Source organism: Mauremys mutica, chromosome 11 (assembly GCF_020497125.1).
Source record: "Mauremys mutica isolate MM-2020 ecotype Southern chromosome 11, ASM2049712v1, whole genome shotgun sequence".
Classification (NCBI taxonomy): domain Eukaryota; kingdom Metazoa; phylum Chordata; order Testudines; family Geoemydidae; genus Mauremys; species Mauremys mutica.
The window spans coordinates 1,611,394-1,624,716 of NC_059082.1; the positions used below are offsets into that span (position 1 = coordinate 1,611,394).

At 49.7% G+C, this 13,323-nt stretch overlaps 1 protein-coding gene across 5 annotated transcripts in view; it reads left to right on the forward strand.

The window, feature by feature from the left end:
• Nucleotides 1-13,323, forward strand: part of RASGRF1 (Ras protein specific guanine nucleotide releasing factor 1) — a 94,837-nt gene that overhangs the window by 65,853 nt on the left and 15,661 nt on the right. For all 5 annotated transcript variants that reach the window (XM_044981254.1, XM_044981255.1, XM_044981256.1 and 2 more), the window contains 2 exons: nt 6,061-6,121; nt 12,240-12,343. In XM_044981254.1, coding sequence (XP_044837189.1) covers nt 6,061-6,121; nt 12,240-12,343 — 165 coding nt within the window. The remainder of the gene's footprint in view (nt 1-6,060; nt 6,122-12,239; nt 12,344-13,323) is intronic.

Sequence of the window (13,323 nt, forward strand, 5' to 3'; positions counted from 1 at the left end):
AATTCACCCAGTTGGCCAGACAACTTCCTGTGCCTCCTTCTGGCTTAAATATTGCAGCTGGCTCAATCGGGGCCGGTCGCTCCTCCAATCAGGACACCTGTGGGCGGTGCTTCCGGTGGGGCCAGGGTTCCATTGGCCACTCAGCCCACCAGTTACTAACCAGCTGCCGGATGGTGGCTGCACAGGCTGCCTGGGGAGCCACAGACCCGGGTTCAAGACCCAGGGATCCTCACAGTAAGAGCTGTTGGCCAGTCCTGCATTGCAGCATGGTGAGTTATCCCTGCAGGGAGTCCTGCTGACCGCAGTGGCACTCTGTGCAGGAGGAGCCGTCAGCACCGGAATACCGGATGGCAGGACTGAGCCATGCCATGGACTCCTTGGCATGCTACGGGCTGCCCATTTCCAACACACCTGCTACCTCTTTTTTTTAACTTGCAATGAAGAGAATCATAGAATCATAGAATCATAGAATTCAAGATCAGAAGGGACCATTATGATCATCTAGTCTGACCTCCTGCAAGATGCAGGCCACATTAGCCGATCTACCCACTCTTTTAGCAAGCGACCCCTGCCCCATGCTTCGGAGGAAGGCGAAAAACCTCCAGGGACACTGCCAATCTGCCCTGGAGGAAAATTCCTTCCCGACCCCAAATATGGCGGTCAGCTGAACCCCGAGCATGCGGGCAAGACTCTCCAGCCATACCCTCTGAAAGAGGTTAAGAATATCATATCATTGACCCAATTTGACCCAATTAAGTACCAGTTTGGCACTCAATTGACCTATTGACTAAGCCCGTTATCCTATTATACCATCTCCTCCATAAACTTATCTAGCTTAATCTTAAAGTCATGGAGGTCCTTCGCCCCTACTGTTTCCCTCGGTAGGCTGTTCCAGTATTGCACTCCCCAGATGGTTAGAAACCTTCGTCTAATTTCAAGCCTAAATTTCCTGACTGACAATTTATATCCGTTTGTCCTCGTGTCTACATTAGCACTGAGCTGAAATAATTCCTCTCCTTCCCTGGTATTTATCCCTCTGATATATTTAAAGAGTGCAATCATATCTCCCCTTATCCTTCTTTTGGTTAAGGAAAACAAACCGAGCTCCTCAAGTCTCCTGTCATACGACAGGCCTTCCATTCCTCGGATCATTCTAGTGGCCCTTCTTTGTACCCGTTCCCAGTTTTTAAACTCATCCTTCTTAAACATGGGAGACCAAAACTGCACACAATACTCCAAATGAGGTCTCACCAACGCCTTATATAACGGGACTAGCACTTCCTTATCCCTACTAGAAATACCCCGCCTAATGCAACCCAAGACCGCATTAGCTTTTTTAACGGCCACATCACATTGCCTACTCATAGTCATCCTAACGATCAACCAGGACTCCCAGGTCCTTCTCCTCCTCCGTTACTTCCAACTGGTGCGTCCCTAGCTTATAACTAAAATTCTTGTTAGCCATCCCTAAATGCATAACCTTACACTTCTCACTATTGAATTTCATCCTGTTACTAATACTCCAGTTTACACAAGGTCATCCAAATCTCCCTGAGGATATCCCGATCCTTCTCCGAATTGCAATACCTCCCAACTTGGTGTCGTCCGCCGCAAACTTTATCAGCCCACTCCTACTCTCGGTTCCCAGGTCAGCAATAAATAGATTGAATAAAATAGGACCCAAAACCGAACCTTGAGGAACTCCACTGGTAACCCCCCTCCAACCCGACAGTTCCCCTTTCAGTACTACCCTCTGCAGTCTCCCCTTTAACCAACTCCTTATCCACCTCTGGATTTTCATTTCGATCCCCATCTTTTCCAATTTAACCAATAATTCCTCATGCGGTACCGTATCAAACGCCTTACTGAAATCCAGATATATTAGATCCACCGCATTTCCCTTGTCTAAAAAATCTGTTACTTTCTCAAAGAAGGAGATCAGATTGGTTTGGCACGATCTAACCTTTCGTAAATCCATGCTGTAATCTATCCCAGTTGTCATCGGCCTCCTGCTCCTTAACCACTCTCTCTTTCAAGATTTTTTCCATTACTTTGCATACTACAGATGTTAAACTAACAGGCCTGTAGTTACCCGGGTCACTTTTTTTCCCCTTCTTGAATATAGGAACTACATTAGCTAATCTCCAGTCCAACGGTACTATCCCCGAATTTAGAGATTTATTAAAAATCATCGCTAACGGGCTAGCAATATCACTCGCCAATTCCCTTAATATTCTAGGATGAAGATTATCCGGCCCCCCGATTTACTTTCCGTTAAGCTGTTCAAGTTTTGGCCATCCACCTCAGATACCGTAATGTCTACCCCCATATCTTCATTCCCCATCGGTCCCTCTATCACTATTCCTTAGCCCTTCATTAGCCTCATTAAAGACCGTCGCAAAATATTCATTCAGATATTGTGCCATTCCAAGATTATCCCTAATCTCCACTCCCGTTTAAAGTTTTAAGCGGTCCCACTCTTCCTTCTTGGTTTTCTTCCTATTTATATGGCTAAAAAACCTTTTGCTATTGGTTTTAATCCCCTTCGCTAAGTCCCATCTCCACCCGTCGCTTTGCCTTTCTCACTGCATCCCTACACCCTCTGACCTCAATAAGGTAGGTTTCTTTGCTGATCCCTCCCATTTTTCCACTCCCGGTACGCTTTCTGTTTTTTTTTCTTAATTGACCCCTCTAAGACGCTTGGTCATCCAGCTCGGTCTAAAACTGCTACCTACGAGCCGTTTTCCCTTTCTCGGGATACATGCCTCTGACAACTCCTGCAATTTCAACCTGAAGTAACCCCAGGCGTCATCTACCTTTAGATTCCTAAATATGTTGGTCCAGTCCACACTTCCCTAACTAGTCGTCTTAAATTAGTAAAGTTTAGCCCTTTTGAAATCGTAAACCCTAGTCCTCAGATGCAATATTAATTATCCTCTCATTAATTTTGAAACGAATTAGCTCGTGATCACTCGAGCCAAGGTTGTCCCCTACTACTATTTCCTCAACAAGGTCCTCATTACTCACCAAAATCAGATCTAAAATGGCATCCCCCCTCGTCGGTTCAGCAACCACTTGATGTAGGAATTCATCAGCTATCACGTCTAGGAAAAGCTGAGCCCTATTGTTTATTACTAGCATTTGTTTCCCAATCTATATCTGGAAGTTAAAGTCTCCCATGATCAAGCAGTTCCTATTAGTGTTTACCTCCTTAAAAACATTAAAGAGCTCTCTATCCGTCTCCAAGCTAGATCCTGGCGGTCTATAGCACACCCCAATCACAATCCCGGGTGAGGCTCTGGTAGTTTTCTTCCCTAACGTGTCCATTGCCCACACAGACTATCCGTATTAACCATTGCATTGCTTAGTTATTTCATTACATTTCACCTCATTATTGATAAACAATGCTACTGCCCCCCACCTTTACCTTTGCATCGGTCCTTTTCTAAACAGCACATACCCTTCCATACCTGTACTCCAGTCATGGCTATCGTTCCACCATGTTTCGGTAATTCCTACGATATCCGGTTTCAATTCTCGGACCAGGAGCTCCAGTTCTTCCATTTTAATTACCTAAGCTTCTCGCATTGGTGAACAAACATCCTACCTTTTGCTGTTGGGCTCCTCTCACTCTTCTCCACCCCGCTCGGTAGGGACACAGTACTACCAGTATGACCTGTCGATCTAGTATCCGTCCCCCCCTCTTCCTTACACCTAACCGTCCCCCCTCTGGCTATATCTGTTGTTACTTATTGTTCTCACTCCCAATGTATAAATTTGGCGTGGAGTGCACCAGGGCCTCTCCCAACCGTCTCCCCCCAGTGTCTAGTTTAAAGCTCTTTTAATCAGATGAGCCAGCCTCCCTCCTAGAAGTCTACTTCCTTCCCTACTTAGGTGGAGCCCATCCCGTGAGAACAGTTGTCTGTCCCCAAAAGCCTCCCAGTGCCCATACATCCCAAAGCCCTCCTTGTAACACCACTCTCTCAGCCAACTATTAATCGTCAGGATTCTCTCACCCCTTTGGCGCCCTTCCCTAGGGACAGGTAAGATCCCACTGAAGATCACCTGAGCCTCAATTTCCTTAAGCGTCTTACCCAACCTGGCATAGTCACCCTTGATCCTGTCTAGCGAGAATCTAGCAGTATCATTCGTTCCCACATGAAGGATGACCAAAGGGTTCTTACCTGCTCCTCTTAGGATCCTTTTCAACCTCAGGTCCCACATCCCGTATTTTAGCGCCCGGTAGACAGCACACCCTTCTGTTCTCCGGATCGGCCCCTGGTCACAGGCCTGTCCAACCTTCTCATATGGAGTCCCCAATCACGTAGACCTGCCTTTGCCTGGGGACAGTGCGGTCCTCTAACCTATCCCCCCGTTCCCCCTGGTTGCAAGCTCCTTCCATTCCTATCTTCCCTTGTGGTTCCCCCTTAAGCCATCCTGTAGTCCCTCCCCCTGACCCAAACTTGGTGTTGCCTCCATAGACTCCTCCCCTCTATCTATGGGACTGGGCCGCTCGTCTCTTTTTTCCTTGGCCTCCCACCATCAGCTACCATATTATTTACCCCTTACTCATTCTCCAAACCTTCAAACATGTTCCTTAGCTCTATTTCCCCGTCACTGGCTCTCCTTTTCCTTGGCCTGCTTCTCACAGTCACATGCTTCCACCGCCCATCCTCCTCGTCTGGTGGTCCCCCCTCACTGGCCTTAGCCCCTGCTCCCGCCTGTGCCCCTGGGCGTTCCGCTTCAGTTACTGCCTGCCATTGCTCCATCAGCTGCTCGAACCCCCTTCTATTCTCTATCAGGGTTTCTACCTGCAGCTCTAGGCCCTGGATCTTTTCCTCCAGCAGAGAAGTGTGGGGGGGGGCTGGACTGGAGGCGGGGGCGGGTTGAGACGTGCTGCTGCCTCGGTGCACAGGTGCTCATGCTTAACCTTCTCTGCCCCAGGGACAGTCTCCCGTCAGCCTGTATCTGGAAAGCAGCAGCCCAGCATGCCTTGCTTCCCTGCGCACGAGGACTTGCAGGCCCAAAGCCTTAACTAGGAAACTCTTGGGGCTGGGAGCCAGTCACACAGTTCCTATCCTCCACGGCTGTCACTGTTTGGCATGTGCTTTTTGAGCATGAGCCGGGCTGTCCGTACGGTGTGCCAGTTAACAAAGGCAGCGTGTGGCTCTTCCTCTGTTCAGTGATTGCGCTGAGTGACATTGGGACGGCGCAGCTCGTGTTCAGTTACGCTGAGCCTACGGCCACTCAGCATGTGGCATTCCCACCAAAGTCAATGGGAGGCCGTGGTGTGGAATAGCCACAGCGACCAGTGGGACAGAGACACAGACCCCACCACTTCCCACAGGCTCACACCGTTTCAGTGTGCGGGGCTAAGTTTGCAGACCCCTACTGACCCCAGTGGGAGCTGGACTTACAGGCATCTGAGGTCGCAATTTGGCGCATTAACTTTTTCTTTTTAAATAAGTAAAGTGACAAATCTGACTCCACAGAAGCAGCTTCTTCCAGACTCCTAAAAGTTTCCTCTATCAAAATATCAACGGAATGAAACTCTAAATGTAAAGCTGTGCTCTGGACCAGTGGCTCTCCGGCTTTCTGGACTACTGTACCCCTTTCAGGAGGCTGATCTGACTTGCATACCCCAAAGTTACACCTTTCTTAAAAATGACTTGCTTACAAAACCAGAGATAAAAATACAGACGTGTCCAGCCGCACGGTTACTGAAAACTTGATGACTTTCTCCTTTTTACCATATAGCTATAAAATAAATCAATTGAAATATAAATATTATACTTGCATGTCAGCGTATAGTACATAGAGCGGTAGAACCAAGTCATTGCCTGTATGAAACTAGTTTTGTACTGACTTGGCTAGTGCTTTCTATGGAGCCTGTTGTAAAACTAGGCTAATATCTAAGTGAGTTGAGGTACCCCCTGGAAGAGCTCTGTGTACCCCCAGGGGTATATGTACCCCTGATTGAGAACCACTGCTCTTGAGCCAAGGAATCTATATAACCTATTGTTCTTTCAGCTAAAGTAACACTGCTTTTTCGTTGCATAGGACTTTGACTCAGGAAGATCCAGGAGACAATCAGATAACACTGGAGGAAATCATACAGATGGTAAATGCTTTTCTCCCCTCACTTCTTTTAATTACCATCAAGTTGATAGAGTGAATTACTAATATTCTGCTATGAGACACCAAGTCAGTTTTTGCATAGCCTAGATGTATGTTAGTCTGATCGGCTTGTAACCCCTCCCGCAGTGCTTTATTTGAACTGCCCGATTTGTCATGTAACCCTGTCCCTTTGTGATTGTCAACAGAGATTATTTTCTTTAGGCTCTTTCCTAAGATACGGCTCTCTGTTACCCTGTGAATCATCTGGCGCTAAAGCTGGGTAAATAATGCACAGAATGTCTAGAGAATTTATGCTTGAATGTTTTTGTGTGCCTGTGCTTTGCCTTTGGTGTTAGCTTCCCGTGAATGTTGCACTAGTCATGTTCACTAGCACACATTCATGGAAAGCAGATTTCAAAGTCCCCTGTGCAATGAATTTTAAATTCACACACTCACAAGTACCTCTAGTGGAAGGACTCTTGTGCTCATCCAATCTGGGACAGAAACTATCTAACCAAGAAATACAACTAGTTGTAATTGGATCAGAGAGTAAAACAAATGAAAACCTATTCCTAGCACAGATTAAAATAATGGACACACATGAAAAGTTAATCTGGTCGCAGGCAAAAAAAGTCAAATTTCATCCAACAAGTTATTGATTGTGAATTATTGGCATAACTGTACCCAGTGCGATACAGCTGACCACTGTCTCCCCTAGAGCCACAGAAAGGTAATACACACTTTCAGCACAGTGCATGGGGAGTTGGTCACACAACTCTCTTCATGTCTGCAGAATTTGTTTACAGGTTTCACCAGGAACTGGACTGAAATAACAAACCCCCGTACATCAGGGTTTGGGTTCACCAAAGGGTGGCTTTTCCCCTGTGCTGGCAAATCCCCAGACACGTGTAACATGTATCGATATTTGAGTGCTCGTTCTGACTGGGTCCCATTCAGTATTGCCAGCCCCACACCTTCAAAAATCCTGAGTCAGGTCCCAAACATTATGAGAGTAGCTTAAAAATCAGGAGATTTATCAAAATAATAAATGTTGTCTTCTTTTTATTTGCCTTCTGGCTTCTGGTTCTTTAGGGTTCATTCACTTCATGTTTTCAAGCTTTTCTCTACAATCATGAGGGCTAGAAACTTAACCAAAGAATGTGGAGACTCTTGTGCAGTCTCTTGATCCCAGCAGCTGGGATTTTAAGAATAACACCAAGTGCTGCAAGACTCCCAGTGAACTCGTAAGAGTTGGCAGCGCTGCGTTCTGGATGTTACACATGTGCATGCACACTCAGTCATTTGGGCTTGTTCTGATTTGAGGTTCCATTTCACCCTGATCATGGACTTTGAGACCAGGTCTGGGTCTGGATGTTGAACTCTGCACCCCTACAAAGCTCCAGGATGTTCCGATTCAGGGCTCTGGTTCAGGCCCATCTTGAGTTTTCGCCTAATTTTCGTCCCTTGCAGCATTTCCACATTTTGTCCCTACTGTAGAATCAAAGGATTAGAAGGGACCGTGGGGTCATCTAGTCTAGCCCCCATCAAGATGCAGGATTTGTTGGTTCTAACCCATCCCAGACAGGTGGCTCCAGCTTCCACAACCTCCTTGGGCGTCTGTTCCATTGTCCCACTGTTCTTACAGTGGGGAAGTTTTCCCTGAGATTTGATCTCAACCTGCTCTGCTGTAGTTCATCCGCCAGGTATTCGCAAACTGAATGTTTTATACGTTGCTCTAATACAGGGGTAGGCAAACTTTTTGGCCCAAGGGCCACATCTGCAAATAGAAATTGTATGGTGGGCCATGAATGCTCACAAAATTGGGGTTGGGGTGCAGGAGGGGGTGAGGGCTCTGGGGCCAGAAATGAGGAGTTCAGGGTGTGGGGCAGAGGGCTGGGGTGCGGGAAGGGGGGCAGGCTCCGGCCTGGGGTGCGGGCTCTGGGGTGGGGCTGGGGATGAGAAGTTTGGAGTGTAGGAGGGTGCTCTGGGCTGGTACTGAGGGGTTTGGAAGGCGGGAGGGGGATCAGGGCAGGGGGAGAGGCTCAGGGGATGCAGGCTCCCAGCAGCGCTTACCTCAAGCGGCTCCCGGAAGTAGCAGCATGCCCCTTCTCCGGCTCCTACGCGGAGCTGCGGCCAGGTGGCTCTGCACGCTGCCCCATCCACAGGCACAGCCCCTGCAGCTCCCACTGAAGCGAGGCCATGCCACGGCGTCCGGGGAGCTGTGTGGAGCAGCCCCCGACCCTGCTCCCCGGCTGGAGAGCCAGAAGGGGGCAGCCCCCGACCCTGCTCAAGGGCCAGCTTAACACGGCTCACAGGCCAGATCAGGCCCATGGGCTGTAGTTTACCCACCGCTGCTCTAATAGCTTCCCAGGTATCAAAGTAGTTCAAGTTCTGTTTATCTTGCAGTGTAAAGTGTTTGCTGCAGCCTCCATTTGGATAGTCTGGCCCCACTTTGGCTGGCCCGAGGCCTGCTGATAAGCCTCCTTGACTCTATGGGCACTAGAGATACTCACAGAGAAAATCCACTTTGACATTTTCTTCCTGGAACCCGTTTGTACAGAACAATTCCCTTTGGCCTGCACAGACTTTAACGAGCCTCTTGACTCCTGTTCCACCTGGCTGGCTTTTAGCCTGCTGCCGTCAGCTGCTCACTCCAGTGCTTCTGCTGGGGGGGGGGGGGAACTCAGGTCTAATTCCGCTTGTGTATGAGGGCGTCTCTCCCCATCCTCCTCCCCGTGATGTCTGCTTGCAAGGGGACGCCAGACACCCTTCTGGATTCTCTCTGTTTGCTGGAGTCTTTGGTTTCTGGAGAGTAGCTGGGAGGTTCTGTTCCTGTTCTGAGGACAAAGAGCTCTATCAAAATCCACTGTAAAAAACGAATCGGAGAGGGAGACGCAGCCTGGCATTTCACCCCCCCCTGCATGCGCAGGCCACTTGACAGCTGCCCCCTTGCCATGACAGATCAAGGTACACAACTCCCCCCTAGCAGCTAGACAAGAGCCCCTCATGCTTCGCACTGTGGATACTCACAGGACTAAGCCAGGGCTAGACGTGCAGAAGCAGCAAAGTACGCCTGGCTATAATTCCCTGAACAGAGCTGGGACGCTGCTCAGAACAAAGACCCTATTACCATTGCATGGCATGCTGTGCAGGATAGACAATGCAAGCACTTCCTTTGGCACACGTTCTTCTGTAAGGCTGTGGCCATGCGGCAGGCACCCCTGGCATGCTGGGGGACTGTACGGGGTCTGTGTTGCACATGGGAGCAACCAGGACGAATTGCAGCAAAGTCATCCAGAATCCCTCCAGGGGAGCACATGCCAGAGCGGTGGCCCCACCAGGCTCTCAGGGGATGCGCTCTGCTCGCCGCTCCACAGGGAGCGGGGGGACGTGGCCTGGCCTTGCCTTACGTCTCCTGTGCCCTTTCAGGCAGCTAATACCCAGGAAGGTGTGAGCTGAGGGCACAGACTGTTTTCCCCAGGGAGATTCAGGCAAGCTGCCATGCAGAGGACGAGCAGGGACATGAGTGCTGTGCACCCCACACAGTAGCCAGGGGCACAGCAATCACCAGTTTAGAAATCCCTTCTCTTAGGCTGAGGTCCCAGTCAGGCACTGACCACGTCTCTAGCCTGGATGGCTCCTGGCACAATCTGTTCCTCACTTCCTTACGGCCTTGACAGTTCAAGTTACCCAGTCTGCCAAATCCCCTCTTGCCGGCTGCTGGGAGGATAGAAAATCTGCTTGTTTTCTGGGGGAGACGGAAGCTGTGATGGTCTGTGTTTTCCTGGGTTGCCAAGAGCATGTGCCTCAGCTGGCTACTGATCTCCCTGGACCTGGATTAAAGGGGACGACGGTGTTACAGTAGGTCTGAGGAGGCAGCGTTCAGGCCTGGCTCTGGATTAGGTAGGGGACATGGTTCAAACTGTGAAGTCTTGTGACCAGTCGTGGCAACATTTTGGGGCCAATTGATGGAATCTCACTGTTCTGAGCTGCCAACCATTTTAGCCCAAAGCAGAATCGGAAGATAGGTGCTCTCACTCTTAGAGCCACCGCAGAACCAGACCCAGAGAGGTGGGTTTGCTCGCCAGGGATTCAGATCTGAACCGTGTCCCCTAAAACGTGCAGGGGTGGGGATATGAAATTCCAGTTTTGGCTCATCTCAAGTTGTAATGCTCTGGACTGACTTCTCCCATCAGTCACACTGGTGCAGTCATCTACTGTTGCTTTGCTTGGTGGAGGCAGTGGGGAATTTTTGTGCTTGTTAGAAATGATCCCATTGGCTCTATATAACCTGGAACTAGTATTTTTAAGCTCAAGCACTAGCATCGCTATAGATCACTTGGTAAACTGGGTGCCAGTGAACAAGATGCATTTCAACACGACAGCTGTTAAGTCCTACATCTAGGGACAAAGAACGTCGGCCACACTTACAGGATGGGGGATTCTGTCCTGGGAACTGGGGACTCTGAGAAAGATTTGGGGGTTGTGGTGGATAATCAGCTGAGCATGAGCTCCCGGTGGGATGCTGTGGCCTAAAGAGCTAATGCAGCCCTGGGATGTATAAACAGGAGAGTATCAAGCAGGAGCAGAGAGGTTATTTTCCCTCTGTGTCTGGCACTGGTGCGACCGCTGCTGGAATCCCCTGGCCAGTTCTGGTGCCCACAGTTCAAGAGGGCTGTTGATAAATTGGAGAGGGGTCAGAGAAGAGCCACAAGAATGATTTAAGGATTAGAAACCGGCCTTGTCGCAATAGACTCAGGCAGCTCAATCTGCTCAGTTGACCGAAGAGAAGAGCAAGGCTTGGCCTGATCCAGGTCAGTAAGTATTGCTGACAAGGACGTCGGGTGAAAAGCCAGCCGTTCACAGGAATTAATGCTCCTTGGCTTGCTACATTTTAACATTTAAATGATCTAAATGTAAACGTTGATTGCTTGTATATTCTCACACGCAAGTAGACGATTCCGTAATTAACCTGAGCAGATTCTCAGACGTTGGTAAAGTCGCCCTCTCACAAATCCATCTGCCTAGGATGGGTTTTGCTTCTATTAAAGCCAATGGCAAAATTCCTATTGACCTTATGGACACAGGATCAGGGCTTTGTTTTGGGGCCACAGTCAACAGTCGATCCCTGGTCAGCAAAGCACTCAGGTATGTGCTTAATTAAGCTGGATGGGGTGGACGTAAGCCGGTGTTTAACTGCTTTGCTGACCTGGGGCCTTGGTGTCACCAGCCTAGCAACAGCAAAGAAGCTTTTGCCTGGAAATTTCTGGGGCTGATCCAAATGTGGGTAGACCAGACAAGAAAACAACCCAACTCAGAGACTCCATGTTCACATGCGCACAGATCATTTGAGCCTCAAAGAAAACTAACTTCCAGGACATTATGGACACAACTGGGCTCTTCTTCCTCTCTCTTTTCTATCTAAATGTGTCGGTGTAGTTCACAGAACACCCGCTACTGCGTATTCATGACCCCGTAGAAAGATCTGTGGGTCAGGGCACCACAGACAGGGTATGGTCGCTGGTAACTAAGGCTGTGTCTACACTACATCATTTATAGCGCTGCAGCTGCACTGACGCAACTGTGCCACTGCAGCATCTCTGGTGAAGATGCTCTAAGCTGACGGGAGAGAGCTCTCCCATCGGCTTAATAACTCCACCAGAGGGAGCTCTCCTGCCGACATAGCGTTTACCTGTCACTCGGGGATGGAGTCGCTCGGGGTGAATTATTCACGTTATTGCATATTATTACTGATTGATTGATTTGATTATTTCTTCATGTTATACCAAAGTGATTTGTAATGTAGACGTAGCCTAGGAGTGTGGTGGTGGACCCTTCGCCCACACTGGTGAGCAGTTACTCACACACGCAGTCCCATTAAGAGAATGGAAATACTCGTGTGAGTAACTGGCCAGTGTGGATCACAATGTGGCCTTTAAATGATGCTTGCTGCATAAGCTGCATTCTTATTTGTTTCTGGCTAATATAGCCGGGCTGTAACACTTCGGGGAGCTGTATTGGCTCTGATATTCGTTTTATTTCAGTGCACAGATTGCAAATGATCCTTCATATATCCTTAACTAACTCATCCTAGTAAAACACATGTTGACTCTTTAATTTAGGCTGAGGGAGTCAAAGCAGAACCCTTTGAAAATCACTCCGCTTTGGAAATAGCAGAACAGCTGACATTGTTGGATCACCTGGTCTTCAAGAAGATCCCGTATGAGTAAGTATTGACCGTTCTCTGGCATTACAGTCTGGCACCTCTCCCAGCGCCGGACGGTTGCTGGTTGTGATGTTCACGTCTACAGCATGCTGATACGGGCAGGATTCGCCTGCAGCGTAGCAGAGCCTTGTACAGACTCCAGGACTGTCACTGTATATAAATGCCCCTCGCTAGGGTGCACAGGAACTGGGACTGTGGGTTCTCCCCAGGACTCCCCCCAATCTAGGAGGGCAGTGATCTGCCTTTAGCACGTCGTGCTGGCCGGCGTGGCTGGTGGAAGGCCCCGGCTCAGCTCCTGCCTACCCAGCCGGGTGGAAGGGGAAGTAGCAGTGTTGGGGAGGTGCCTGCGAGCTGGGTGGCCTAGGCAGATGAACACACTCTCCTGCTGGCATCACGAAGGCAAGGCCCTGTCCTGCCCTAAGTGGGGCTTTTCCAACCAACCCCCCACCCTGCACGTTCACGCTGCTGCCAGCTGCTGTCAGCACAGCTCTGCTGTCCACCGCCAGATGCTGAAATGGGCAGCGGTGAGTTTTCCCATGAGCCAGCCCTGCCTCACCCCTCCCGGGGCTAAGGGTAGCCATGGAGCTGGTGGCCCTTCTCAGGCATGGCCTGTGGTCCCCGCCCCTCCCAGAGTCACTGGTTTCTGGGCAGGCCGTTCATCCAAAGCCAGCCGGGCCCGGTGGTGTGCCAGTCCAGTACTGATACCGAACCGGCCGCGGCTTGGCTGGTATCACTGTGGATGCACAATACCTGCCCTCTTGCAGATGCAGGACATTAACCTTCTTCTAGCTCAGTGCTCCAGGGATGACTTAGAGCCAGGGGCTCTCAAAACGATCAAAACGCCCCGGCCCACCTGTGCCACAATCAAAGGAAGTTCTGTAAAAGCCAGGGCCGGCGTTAGGGGGTAGCAAGCCGGGCAGTTGCCACCAGGCCACAGGGGCCCCCACAGAGCTCCATGGCTCAGGCTGAAGTTTCAGCCC